This window comes from Hesperophylax consimilis, chromosome 20 (assembly GCF_061612785.1).
Source record: "Hesperophylax consimilis isolate HC1 chromosome 20, BYU_Hcon_1.0, whole genome shotgun sequence".
Lineage (NCBI taxonomy): Eukaryota > Metazoa > Arthropoda > Insecta > Trichoptera > Limnephilidae > Hesperophylax > Hesperophylax consimilis.
In genome coordinates, this window is record NC_142855.1 from 19,069,897 (window position 1) to 19,083,535 (window position 13,639).

Genomic DNA, 13,639 nt, shown 5'->3' on the forward strand with positions numbered 1-13,639 from the left:
TCCTCTTCTCCACAGGTCAACCAACTACTGTCCGGACTTTGCTCAAACACCTTTCTCTGGTCTGTGTGGTCTGTTGATGTCGGTATAGTCTCGTAGTTTTTACACGCCTGATGTCTGTATTGTTTCCAGTTTGTAGTGTGTTTTGATTGTTTTGTATTGTCCCTTTATCTCTGCCTGGCTTTATGTCACTCGCTTTCCTCTAGTCTATTTATTAATGTCTGTATAGTCTCTTAGTTTTTAAGCCTGATGTCTGTATTGTCTCTTTATATCTGTCCGGCTTTACGTCACACGTCTTCCTCTTGTCTGTGTGGTCTGTTGATGTCTGTATAGTCTATTGATGTCTGTATAGTCTCTTAGTTTTTACATACCTGATGTCTGTATTGTCTCTTTATATCTGTCCGGCTTTACGTCACACGTCTTCCTCTTGTCTGTGTGGTCTGTTGATGTCTGTATAGTCTATTGATGTCTGTATAGTCTCTTAGTTTTTACATACCTGATGTCTGTATTGTCTCTTTATATCTGTCCGGCTTTACGTCACACGTCTTCCTCTTGTCTGTGTGGTCTGTTGATGTCTGTATAGTCTATTGATGTCTGTATAGTCTCTTAGTTTTTACATACCTGATGTCTGTATTGTCTCTTTATATCTGTCCGGCTTTACGTCACACGTCTTCCTCTTCTCTGTGTGGTCTGTTGATGTTTGTGTAATCTATTGATGTATAGTCTATTGATATCTGTATAGTCTCTTAGTTTTTACATACCTGATGTATGTATTGTCTCTTTATATCTGTCCGGCTTTACGTCACACGTTTTCCTCTTGCCTGTGTGGTCTCTTGATGTTTGTGTAATCTATTGATGTCTGTATAGTCTATTGATGTCTGTATAGTCTCTTAGTTTTTACATACCTGATGTCTGTATTGTTTCCAGTTTGTGTTGTCTTTTGATGTCTGTATTGTCTATGTCCGGATTTATGTCACCCGCCTTCCTCTGGGCGGTATGATTTTCTGTTGTCTGTATAGTCTGTATTCTGTTAATGCCTGTATATTCTGATGTCTGTATTGTCTCTTTATCTGGTTTTATGTAACCCAACACTTTTCTCTGGTCTATATGGTTGATTGCTGTCTGTATTTTTGGTTGGTAACATTCTAATCACACTTCTGTTGGTATCGCTTTGGCAGTTGTCGGCAAGAAGGACGAGGAGCGCAGCCGGCGGATCGCAGAGCGCGAGGGACGACGCCTGCGCAGGCGGAGAGCGCGCGAGCTGGTTGCGCCGCCCCAGCCACACCGGGACGGAGACTCCAGCGACCAGGAGGTGCCGCAGCAGGAGCTGGCCAACTACAGCACTACCATGGGTAGGTCAACCTAACCCAACTTAACATAACCTAACCCACCCTCATTCCGTATGTAATCTGTCGAACACAAGTATGAGTTGTGAAGCTACTCATTATCATGTGACTAGTCGTCGCCTTACTGCTTAATCGTCCACACAACCAATTGGCAAATTGTTCAATCTCCATTTTAAAACTAAAAATAAAGTATTTAGAAACTTTTACTTTGACTTTTTTGAAAGTTATTCTACTCCTTTTAGGGTTATGTTTAGCCGCCCAGTGTGAGTGCTCATCGCAGATCTCCATCCCGTGCAGTTATCCCGTACTCTATTTGTGATTGAAACAAAGCATAGTATACTTTTTAACCTTACCTTTACAACCTTATACCTTTATACAACCTTTATACAACTTTTACCTTTATACAACCAACCTTTTGCCTTTATACAACTGCGGACGTGTGGATTTCTCATGGAACTAAAGCGGGACATCAATAGTGTGTCATTTCCTCGCACGCTCTTCGCGTAGCATTGTCACACGGTTGATTGTATTGGTGTATTTGTTTCCGATTTTTAACAAAAATCTCTGATTTTTAAATGAATTTGAAAACTATGTAAAATGTTATTTTTTTTAATTCAGTGCATAAATATATAACGGAGGAATACCTAAAATCTGAACCCAGAATTTATTATATTTATAGAGTTATTAAAGTTATTAGAAGCAATGTGTAGTAAATGCACACTACAGATAAGGAAAGGTTAATGTGGTTTATGTTGAGGATATTTCATCTATGGGAGATGTAACCTTAATGCTTATCACCTCTGGTTTGCTGGTTCCAGATCAGATATTGGCGGACGCCGGAGTGCTCTTCTCCGACACCCTGGAGGAGTTTTCATCGCTGGCAGCGGTGTTGGCGCGCATGGAGGGCTGGAGGCGCCGCGATCAGGCCGCCTACCTGGAGGCGTACGCCGCCCTCTGCCTGCCCAAGCTAGCTGGGCCCTTTCTTCGCCTGAAGGTAGATCCTCTAACTACATTGCTTTCCAGCTAAAACTAACGTGATGATTGCTAGTAGTGTTAAATTTAGATGAATATATGAAAGAGAAGAATTCATAAAGTGTGTAGCATAAAAGAAGAATACATTTTTAGACAAATGGTTAAAAAGACGACAGTGGGATGATGCTATAATTGCGTCACCCTAATTTGGGGCAGAGAAAGGCATTATCCTTCTAAAGTAATCCCCAGATTTCTGCACTTACCGGTTTGGTGATTCTTTGTTTTGATGTCCAGTGGGGCCTGCACTTGGGAAGAATAATGAGATTTAACGGCAGTTTTTTTCTCCGGTCTTTTGTCGATGACAGTTGAATTTTTATTTGCCCCACTTTTTCCTCGGTGCGTGCCGTTCCGTGTAAAAAATCAAGCGCGGAGTTTGAATTCCTGCTCTATGGTTGGTGGGAGCAGAACAAAACTGATAATGCCAGAAAAATGACACACGTCATTACGAAACAACGATGATTAGATAAATAAAATAATATATGTGAAAATGCAGGACAGCACTATAAGCAAAGCATAAAGAATAAGTTCTATTTCCTTTTAATCTTCTTTCATTAGCCGTTCAGTGATAATATTAGATATTGCTGCGGTCTCTAGTGGCAGTTTGTAGTATGTATACCACTTATAGATTCAATTTGAGTTGCATAAATTGGCAACACTGTAAATTAGATATCTGGCATTAATGGCGCGCGTTTAACACATCAATTGATACAACACATTTACAAAATCGATCTTTTGTTCTCAAAGAAATCCTCGTGTCTTCCTTACTGTTGTGGTGAGAAATATGATCTAAACGGTGTTAGAAAGAGAAAACACCACGCTTTATATTCAAATCTAGAAGTTAACCACAGAAGAATTAAAATGTATACCTTTATGAAACCAAAGGTTCGGACTGCATTTGAAAAAACTTATGAGACTATTAATTATTTTTATATGAAACGACAAAAAACTGAGGTGACTTTAACGTCTGTTATACACTTTTTTTTTTTTGTATATTTTTGCAAAGACCGACCTTCTGACGGAATATGCGCGAGGCCCGAGGAATTAAAATTGTTCAATTATTCTACAGCAATAAAAATTCTGTATCGACATTTATGGGAAGATCACAGTCAATTAAATCGTCCTACTGCCAACTGCGGCCGCCGAGACCATACGCATTAGATTTTTTTTGTGGTGTTTTCTGAGGTGAAGTCTACGCCAACAAACATGCAAAGTTGGAGCACCTAAAAACTAACATCTGCCAAGTTATAGCCGAGATAGCCCAAGAACTTTACGATAAAGTAATTGAAGATTATCTCAAACGAATCAACTGCCGTGGGGAAGGTCTGAGGCGACCATTTGCTTGACATCATTTTACATAATTAATTAATAAAACTAACAGTATTTTTTTATTTTATTTATTGGACAATTTGTATAGTGCCGCTTTTGTGAGATATCACCTCAGGGGCGCTTAATTAATTAGTTTTCACTATTAGCTCTTAGTAATTCGCTTTCACTATTTACGCCAAAAAATACCAACGAACAAGAGCGAGAACAACGAGTTATGTATAATAATGTTCAACAGGTCAAAGTACCGAGTAAAATTCGACGGGTACAAATGTTAATGGTATATTATTGTTCCAGCTTCTCCTGTGGAATCCAATAGCGGATGAAGATGCCCCAGACTGGGAAAAGATGCAGTGGTACAGGTTAGTCCATTTATTCATACTAGAAAATAGATATGATTTGAGATTTTCATTACCGACCATTAGTAATAGTATCGGATACTTGAATGGTCGTGTATCGGATACTTGGAAGGTCGAGCATCGTATACTTGAATGGTCGAGTTGTTATGATGCAGAATTATAATTCATAATTTGCTAATTCGCGACTCCGTTGTTTTTAAAGTAAGAACTGTTGTGCTAGAATATGTTCCTATTGTCTATGGCAACAGGTGGCAAGAGAGGGGAGAGCGGAAGGAGGTCACTCTCACGGATATACCGGGACGGCTAGGGGGCACCTGCTCGATAGGTCCGCGATGGTCTTGTGCACGCTGTTTTAATTTGAGAAGGGGTGTTAATTCGCGACGAGGCCGATGTTATCTTAACAAAAATATGCGTGGCGTATTTTTTTATTAAATTCCCGTTGTGGGATGTGTAAAACCCGAGTAAAGAGGGTGCTCGGGCCAGTTATAATTGTTGCATATAGTATTTGGTTCGGTTTGTTTCCCCCCCGGGTCCCGCGCTTTTACCTACATTGGTCAGTTGTGTTAAAATTACCGCGCCGCAAGGTTCAACCGACCTACCGCTTCCGCATAACCTATCTTGAGGTATTAAAACCACCGCGCCACGCTGTAAACAGCAAATGTTATACCGCAAAAGATCGCCGTGACGAAGTGCATAAAAAGAAATAGCAATCTCTAACGCATTGACGATTTCGCAAACCCAATATCACCATTCCCTTTCCTGAACTCTCTTCCAATACTAACAATTACCCTACCGGTGATTACCGCAGAGCAAAGTGGAAAGGTGCCGACAGCTTGGAGATATTGGTTAGTCAAATCAAACAAATTCACAAAATATCGCAATTACAGTCCATTCACGCCGCAACAGAAGGTGAAACGTGATCGTGAAGCCATGTTCTTTTCGAGAATGCCGTGTTGAAGTGTAATCCGACGTTAATCCTACAATCCGCGTCTGGATGGATTTGGTCGTCAACCGTAAATAACCTTTGAGTCCGTTCCTTTTCCTTCTATTCTAAACCACGTTCCCGCTTCGTTCCCTGCTACCTTCGTGCCACTCTACCGGACGATAGGATCTCATTGGAAACCATGGACATGTAACGTCCAGTTTCCCTGATCGTCTGACAGCTGAGAATTCCGTCTCAGGTCTGGAGATCTGAGGGTACACCTTTGCTGCCACGTCATCCGTGTTGCGGATGAACTGATGAACTTTAAACATTTACTATAAGTCAATCCGAAAAACACTCCCTCTTTGAATTCCGTTCCCCAACTACCTACCTACGTTAAGAAACAACACACATATCTAAACCCACGCCCGTCAGAAGGTATAGTAGTCGATATCTTGTTTTCAGACATACTTAACTATTTTAGTTTTGTTTGGCGCGCCCTAAGGGAATAGTCTGATTCCAGACAGACGGATTCTAGGTAGCAATTGTCTACTTAGCAGAGTATCGGATACTTGAATGCTCGAGTATCGGATACTAGCGTGTCCCTGCGGAAGAATTAAGGTTACTTAGTTGTTGCTGATTTAATTTATCTTTAATTATTCTCTCCGTCCCAGAGGCCTGATGCTGTACGGCCTATCAGAGGAAGATGAGCAGCCCGAGACGGAGGAATCCCTGGCAGCCGACCCCGACATCACGCTGATCCCCAACATCGTCATGAAGGTCATCATCCCCAAGCTGACGGGTGAGTCAGTCTTCGGATGCCACAGAAGCCCGTAGAATCTGATGATCATAATGACTGTACAGTTTCAGATTATTTTAAACAGAAGTGGCACCCTCTGTTATTTTTTAAAAGAACCGTTGAAGCTTTCAAACATCTCGTTTATCTGCTTGCATCATTATATTATCTTATTAGGCTGACTTGACAGCTCCATTCTCATCCTGGCTTTTTCCCCCGACAACGGTGTAAATAACTTACTGCATTCTTGCACAACTGGTGGATGGCACCCGGTACCCCGTATCTGATTTGCCAACTCCATTACCGGCCCGTTTTTTTATTGACTGAGGGATGTCCTGTTTTAACTCAACCGTTTTGCATTTTGTCTGTTTGTAAATTTTTTTGAGTTACTTTTTCATATTCGAAAATCTGCTGCTTCCACTTATTATTCAAGCAAGCCTTACTTTGACTAGATGGCTAACATTGACTAGATGGCTAATTTTTACTAGATGGCTATCTTTGACTAGATGGCTAATTTTTACTAGATGGCTAACATTGACTAGATGGCTAACTTTGACTAGATGGCTAACTTTGACTAGATGGCTAACATTGACTAGATGGCTAACATTGACTGTTCAGTATTGATTCTTTTTTTTATGTCTATTTGGACTTTCTTATTTGCATTTTTACAATATCGTGGTTTCTAACTGCCTGAAGAAAGTTTAAAAAGGAAATTGTCATTAAAATAGTGACGTTTCTTTGAACAAATTGTCTTCTTTTCTTGAATTTTTAAGACAAAAAGTCCTAAATTTTGAAATAAAATAAAATCTTAAAATATATGATTTTTAATTAAGTAGGTAGGTATTTAAGTACCTACTTACATATCTTATGATTTCAGAGAAAATTTTTGTTTTGATTTATTAAATAAAAGAATATTAGAAACATGCTTTTTTGGATGCCAGTTCGACTGTTCACAGAATTACTACTAAAAGCTTTTAATATAATTCCACAATAAGTCAATCCTTTCTTCGTTTGTTCCGGGCTTCCACCACTCTATTTGCATTTGCTCCATCAAACTTGCTGGTGGAAGGCAGTGCTAACTTGTATAATTCCTGCAGAGCTGGTGGACGGCACATGGGACCCCATGTCGTCGGCTCAATCCCGCCGTCTGGCCGCCCTGCTGCGCCGCGTGGCTGCTATGCCGGGCGCCGGACCCTCATCGCGCCACCTTGCCGCGCTGGCTGAAGCCGTTGTTCGCCGCGCGCAGGCAGCTCTGCAGCACGACGTCTTCATACCGCTGCTGCCCAAGAGGTGAGTCCTTCACATCCTTGGAGATCACTCCTCTCTTACATTATATGCCTACACTGGCTTCTTCTAACTGAGCTTCAAGAACACCAACCAATGAAGTCACAAAAGATGCAAAATCATTTCGATGAGGTGGATGGCACCAGAAGGAATCGAGAATGCCTTGAATAAACTACGTTTGTTTGTTGTGTTTGTTGAAGTTGTTTTTACTGAAACCCCGGACACAACAGAAATAACCATACTCGGGGCAGAAAAGTAAAGTTCGCTAAAGTAAGGTAACCGTTTGTTGGAACTTTTCTGCGCAAATCCTTGCTTCTTAACAGATCGTCTACGTGTTCACTCATCTTTCACGTAAGTGTATTGTCGAGAGTAAATTATAAAGCATTTGTAAAAGGGTCAAACTAGACAAAATATTAGATTTTGGCGCTGAACTTTTTTTACCCAATTTGAGAGTTTCAATTACAGTTGTTTTGCAGCAAATAATTTGCACGCCACCTACCAGCTCTGCGCAAATTGATTTGTACCCTTAACCACTTGAGCGATAGAGATTTCCTGAGCAGTAATGGGTTAAAGCAGTTGACTGTGTTGTTTATAAAATAATAAATAAAACTGGGCCAAGATGACTACCTTGCAGTACACCACTCGTGGCGGAAAATGGTTTAGATATGTAAGGTTTATTTTATTTATATATATACTTGTGAGAAGTTATCGGGTATATAAAGTTTAATACTTTCCATAACATTTGTATTTATATATAATACTGTACGTATTCTATTGTAGCATGGTGGAAGGAACCAAAGGCGCAGGGTTAGCGTTCCTGCGGCGCCAGACGGCCCGAGGGGCCCGCCTGCTGGCCAACCTGGCAGCCTTGCACGGGGCCATCGCTGATTCCACGCTGGCCCCCCTGGCGCTCGGGGCCCTGCTGCAGAGGTACCTGCTGGCCGGGGTGCGCTGCTGTCCACCAGGTATCTACACCACTACTGTGCCACACTTTTCTGTACCACATTTTAAAAGATAAACAAACATTCCCGTGTTACGAATATTTGAAAATCTCCTACTGCCATTACAGTAAATGGAAAAAGTTTGTTTGTGTCATGATGGAGGACTTAGCCAGCCGAGGAATTGAACTCACAATGCCTGGGTGGGAAGCAGACGCGACACCGACTTGGTTACTGACCAGTTGATGCATTTTGAGCTCTTTGTGTTTCACGAGATATTCCATTTATTTGGATTTTATTGTAAGGTGGAAATTCTGACAGAAAATGCCAGAGGTCTGAGGGGTTAACAGACTTTTTCACATATCTGCGAATTAATGCAATTCACATGTTACGTAACTCAGGGTGTTATTCCATTAGCTTTGGGAACCTCCAAATGAAGTTTTTCTCCCACTTATAGTGTATGGAGCAGAACTGTGCTGGGCCATAGGCAGCTGCTTGCCGCGCGCCTGGGAACGCAACGGACCACCACTGCAGCAATTCCTGCTCTGCTGCCAGGAGGTTCTGGCCAACCTTACCGATAATCCTCTGCACTTGTGAGTCTGTACTTATATATTCATCTATGATTATGGGTACCGCCGCCCCGGGAATCATTTATCGGATAACCAACACCTCTGCAGGGGTGCTGGGTCTTGGCGGCGGATACGTCTGCCCACCAACCGCGTGAAGGGCCGGATCGGAATAGAATGAATGAAGGAAGACCCTTAGATCCCTCCAGCAGGACTCTCTTGCACCACAGTGGGAGGGATGGTTTCATACCTCCGTCACTCCTTTCCCACCCTTCATACCCTTTTCTTCCCAGAATTTTCTCTCCTTCCTTTTCTTAAAAAGACCTTCCAAACAGCATCCCCAAAGATGGCACAGGCCCTGAGGGAAATTATTTTCCTCAGGGTTCCTGTGTGAAGTTAAGGCTATGGAATACGTAGTAATGCAAAATCATGTGTTTTTGGTTTGAAAATTTAGTCGCCTAGAAATGTTTCAGATGCTTTAATTAAATACTGCAAGTAGAATACATCTTGGCCTTTGAAATAATCGAGTATTTTTTAGATAATTAAATTATAAAAATAAGCCCAGAAAAAAATAATGTATAAGGCCTATGAAAACTGCTTTAAAGTTCAAAATCTCCTACTTACGAACCGATTTTCTGTTATGGTTTTATTGTATAATGTGGCGAATTAAGTTATTTATAAAATGATCGAAAAACATTTAAATATTTGTGCCTAGACATCCACAAAATAAAATAAAAGGCACTTTTAGGTCATGTTTTTTTCTTGCATAAATCAAAACAGGTGGATGGTGTTAAGCGGGAATTTAAGCCTTATCGCCATCTACGTAAGGTGTGTTATTGATAGCGGCTGGATTCAAAATATTACACAACGTAGTGCATCGCCTTAATGTTAAAAAATCCATGTCATTTGTCTTATATACCTGTTATTCACAATGATGACTCAATTTGTTAATTCTATATTTAAAACTGCGAAATATTGACACATAAGAAGTAAATTAACACTTCGGACTGCGGATTCAATTCCAGTCGGCGGCATTTATTGTTTCTCGGAAGGTTTTTTCAATTTGTATGGGTATTTGAGGTGAATGATATTGCTCATAATAATTTGTTATCCTTTGTGCTATGCGTAAAAACCTTGTATTAAAACATTAGTTTATCATTAAAAATACTAATACATAATATAGTTTATAAATTATCAATATTACGCGCATTAGCCGCACGGCAAACGTTGACTAAAATCGGTAATTAATCTAAAATCGGTAGCTTAACTCGTTCCACTCCCAAAGGTGTTACTGAGTTCAGTGATACGGTTCAACAGCTTCAGTTCAGTTCAGTTCCACAGGACAGTTCCACAGAACAGTCCCACAGGACAGTTCCATATGACAGTTCCACAGAACAGTTAAACAGAACATTGGAGGTTTTCTGAATTCGCATGATTGCCCGCCATAGCAAATTCAATGACAATATGATCTCCTTTCCGTTACAGAAAAGCCGTTGAGCAGATCCGTTCCACGATCGCCATCCTCCAGGGAGGACCCACGGGGTAGTGCCGGCCGCGGCATCACATGTCAAGCCACGTCACATCAAGCCACGTCACGTCAAACCATGTCATGTGAAGCAACATCACAGCGGCCTGCGTATCTACTATCAAGCAGTAGTTGAACGCAAATGGAAAAATTTTTCCAATATATTATTGTAGTCACAATAATTGATTTAATACACTTTATTTTGCTATTTCGACAGATAAATTATTTATTTGCTAGTAGGGAATGTGAGTTGTGTGTTTTGAGGACTGTCCAGAGGAAGCCATTGAAATAGATGGTCTGCTCAAAAAATAATTTAATTTACCGGGCACCCTGAGACGCCCCCAAAACGTGCTTCTATCGTTTCGAGACTAGGACAACACTGGGATTTCACCAATATGCACACCTCATATGCGTCGCTACACACAATCCCGTCTATATTGGTACGTGGTTTAACCCCTCCGGCCTCTGGCATATTGATTGTTAAATTTCAGACGCTGTCAGATGGTCAGAAAATTTGTTTGTATTTCCGCTTTGCAATAAAATCCATATAAATGGAATATTTCTGAATGTATCCAAAAACTAATATCTGTTTTTGAAAGGTGATGAAATATGCATTTAAATTGTATTATTAGAAATAAACATATATTTTTTGATATATTAAAATTTTTACTAAACTTAAATTACTTATAAAAAAAAAACACATTTTATTAGACAAATTTACTACGGAACCTATGGTTTCGTAGTTAATTTGAATATAAAGCGTGGTATTTTCTCTTAACACCGTTTAAAGCATATTTCTCACCATGACAGTAAGGGAAATGCAACAATTTTTTTTTGGACCAAGTGAGCTGTTCTCAAAAGCGAACAACAATTGGCTCAACGGAGTGTTCCCAAAACCGAACAAATTAGTTTGAGGGGTTAAACCAAATTTAAGCTTAACTCAGCGGACGCTGAGTTAGATTGGAAACAGCGAATAATATAGGTACTTACTGTTTAATTTTTATTTTGCCAATTTACATAAGACGCAATTTTCCAGACTTACCAGACCGGCGAATGATATTGGTTATGTGTTCAAGAAAGATTTTTTGATACACAACACATTTCTGTTGGTTTTCCTCTTAAGTGGTTTGCCTCAAAATACAATAAAGAAAAATTAATTTTTTGTAACAACTTAGATTTAAACCTCAAATTGTAATATTTAATCATTCAATTTTAGCGACTGTCAAATGACAATTTGAAACAAAAAGATTCTGTCGTATCTAGGACTTGAACCCTGGACCTTCACCTCGCCGGGGGGCCTCTCTACCAACTGAGCTAATGAGACCCTATTTCCTTCGGTCATATTTAACATTGTCTTCATTTTATCAATGGACCTTTATATTGGCTGCTGTCTTTATGCATGATTGTAAGATTCAACTCGAACTAAATGCAATCTGGAAAGTGTCTTGGATAAATATATCCTATTTTTATTTTATGGGATTAATATTTATTTTTGGAATAACTTAACCCGTCGTATCCCGGAACCGCATATGTGAGTGCGGCACATTATCTACGAATTTAAAAAAAAAAAAAATTATAATAGTTTATGTGCGATTTTGACCCTTATGTATAAAGAATTTGTATGAAGAACAAGGTCACAATCGCTTGGGCTATTCTCGTTCTTTACCCAGCAAATACCGGAATGACTTCTAGCTTTTCAGATTATTTACAAAGAATTTTTCTGTAGAATGCCAACGAAATATTTGCCGCGTTTTACAACCATCAAAGTGTCGAAGCGTCTTCTTTCATTATTTTTGATATAAATTGATTGTGGAAATAATAGATTTGAGGTATCATCAGAAAGATAGTTTTATCTACATTATTTTGATGTAATTTTTATAATATTTCACCCAAGAAAAGTGATGAAAATTAACTTCGTAAGATTATCATAGAAATGTCAAAATTTTTACGTCATAATGAATAATTATATTTTTAGCATTATTTATTTACAGGTTTCTTGCACAAAATAATGTTATTAGTAACAACAGTTGTATAAACTACCGAAATCTGGAAGAATTGTTATCATATACTTATTTAATGCGACACAAAAAAAATTTAAGTGGACACTTGACGTTTGATTTTAGAATTTGAGCTTTTGGAAATTGAGCTTGGAATTTCCTGGTACACCACAGGTTAACGAGTGAAACCTCAAATTGTAATATTTAATTATTGAAGACAATGTTTGAAGTATGATACAGTTTAATATGACTGAAGGAGATAGGGTCCCATTAGCTCAGTTGTTAGAGCGGCGCCCCAGCAAGGCGAGGGTCCTAGATGGTCAAATTTTTCTTTAAGAATTCGCTATATAATAGTTTTATGTGACTATATAAAGAATTTTTTATTTATTATCTAACCATAATGCCACTTCACTACAGGGGTAGGCAGAGAGGATACTCCGCCACACGCTCCTTGATTCATTCATATTATTCTGACACTTGACATGAACCGACTCAATATTAGACTCACTTGACCGTGCCACGTCTTGCGACCCTGACTACTTCTACCATCAACCTTACTTTTGTTCATTTGCTCTATTTGCCCAACCCGTCTAAGCGTCCCTGTCTTAATCTTACCCATTACGCTTACATCAGCCTTGATTTCTTTCCGGATCTCCTCATTTTTAACATGGCCATACAAAGTTTTACCACATATACGCCTCGGGGATCTCATTTCTATAGCATTCGTTCTACTTTTGTCCTTCGTTATAATTAATATTTTTTTAATTTGTGAAATTGTATATAATATTTTTCATGTTAAAATATAAACTATATTTTCAAATAATGTGTAAATAAATAATGTTATTAAAAATTGTTTGTTTAATTTATGATTTTGTTGTTTCTCACTGGATTTCAAACCAGTCACCTCTGTGTCTTCCAGCCCAAGAGAATTTCAATTTGGGGGGACGGTATGGAACCACTTATTGGATAACCAACACTCTTGCCAAGTAGTCTGCTACGTTTGGTGAATTAGCAGGGGTGCCCGGGTTCGTGGGGTGAGGTTTGTCTTGGTCCTTGACGGCATATGCGTTTGCCCATCTACTGTGTGGCTCAGATTCCTACCCACCCCTCATACCTTTTACCAACTTCCTTTCCCTAAAAAGACCCTCCACACAGCATCCCCAAAGATGACACTGGCCCTGATGTAATTTTTTTTTCTCAGGGCCTCCCGTGTGGCGGTAATGTAAAAATAAAGGAACTTACTGCTCTTTTACATTTAGCACTTAGTTGCACTCAAGTGATTACTTTCACATAATTATTCATGTAAACTTGAGTGATTACTTTCACGTAATTATTTAGGTACACTCAAGTGATTACTTTCACGTAATTATTTAGGTACACTCAAGTGATTACTTTCACATAATTATTTAGATATACTCAAGTGATTACTTTCACACAATTATTTAAATATACTCAAGTGATTACTTTTACATAATTATTTAGGTATACTCAAGTGATTACCTTCACAAAATTATTTAGGTACACTCAAGTGATTACTTCCACATAATTATTTAG

At 39.2% G+C, this 13,639-nt stretch overlaps 1 protein-coding gene across 2 annotated transcripts in view; it reads left to right on the plus strand.

The window, feature by feature from the left end:
• Positions 1–12,904, plus strand: part of LOC149414260 (PAX3- and PAX7-binding protein 1) — a 32,760-nt gene extending 19,856 nt beyond the window's left edge. For both annotated transcript variants that reach the window (XM_089643815.1, XM_089643816.1), the window contains exons 10-17: positions 1,176–1,349; positions 2,162–2,337; positions 3,996–4,060; positions 5,654–5,781; positions 6,873–7,065; positions 7,840–8,024; positions 8,455–8,590; positions 10,049–12,904. In XM_089643815.1, the coding sequence (XP_089499941.1) occupies positions 1,176–1,349; positions 2,162–2,337; positions 3,996–4,060; positions 5,654–5,781; positions 6,873–7,065; positions 7,840–8,024; positions 8,455–8,590; positions 10,049–10,109 (1,118 nt within the window). In that variant the 3' untranslated portion in view covers positions 10,110–12,904. The remainder of the gene's footprint in view (positions 1–1,175; positions 1,350–2,161; positions 2,338–3,995; positions 4,061–5,653; positions 5,782–6,872; positions 7,066–7,839; positions 8,025–8,454; positions 8,591–10,048) is intronic.
• The last annotated feature ends 735 nt before the right edge of the window (positions 12,905–13,639 follow it).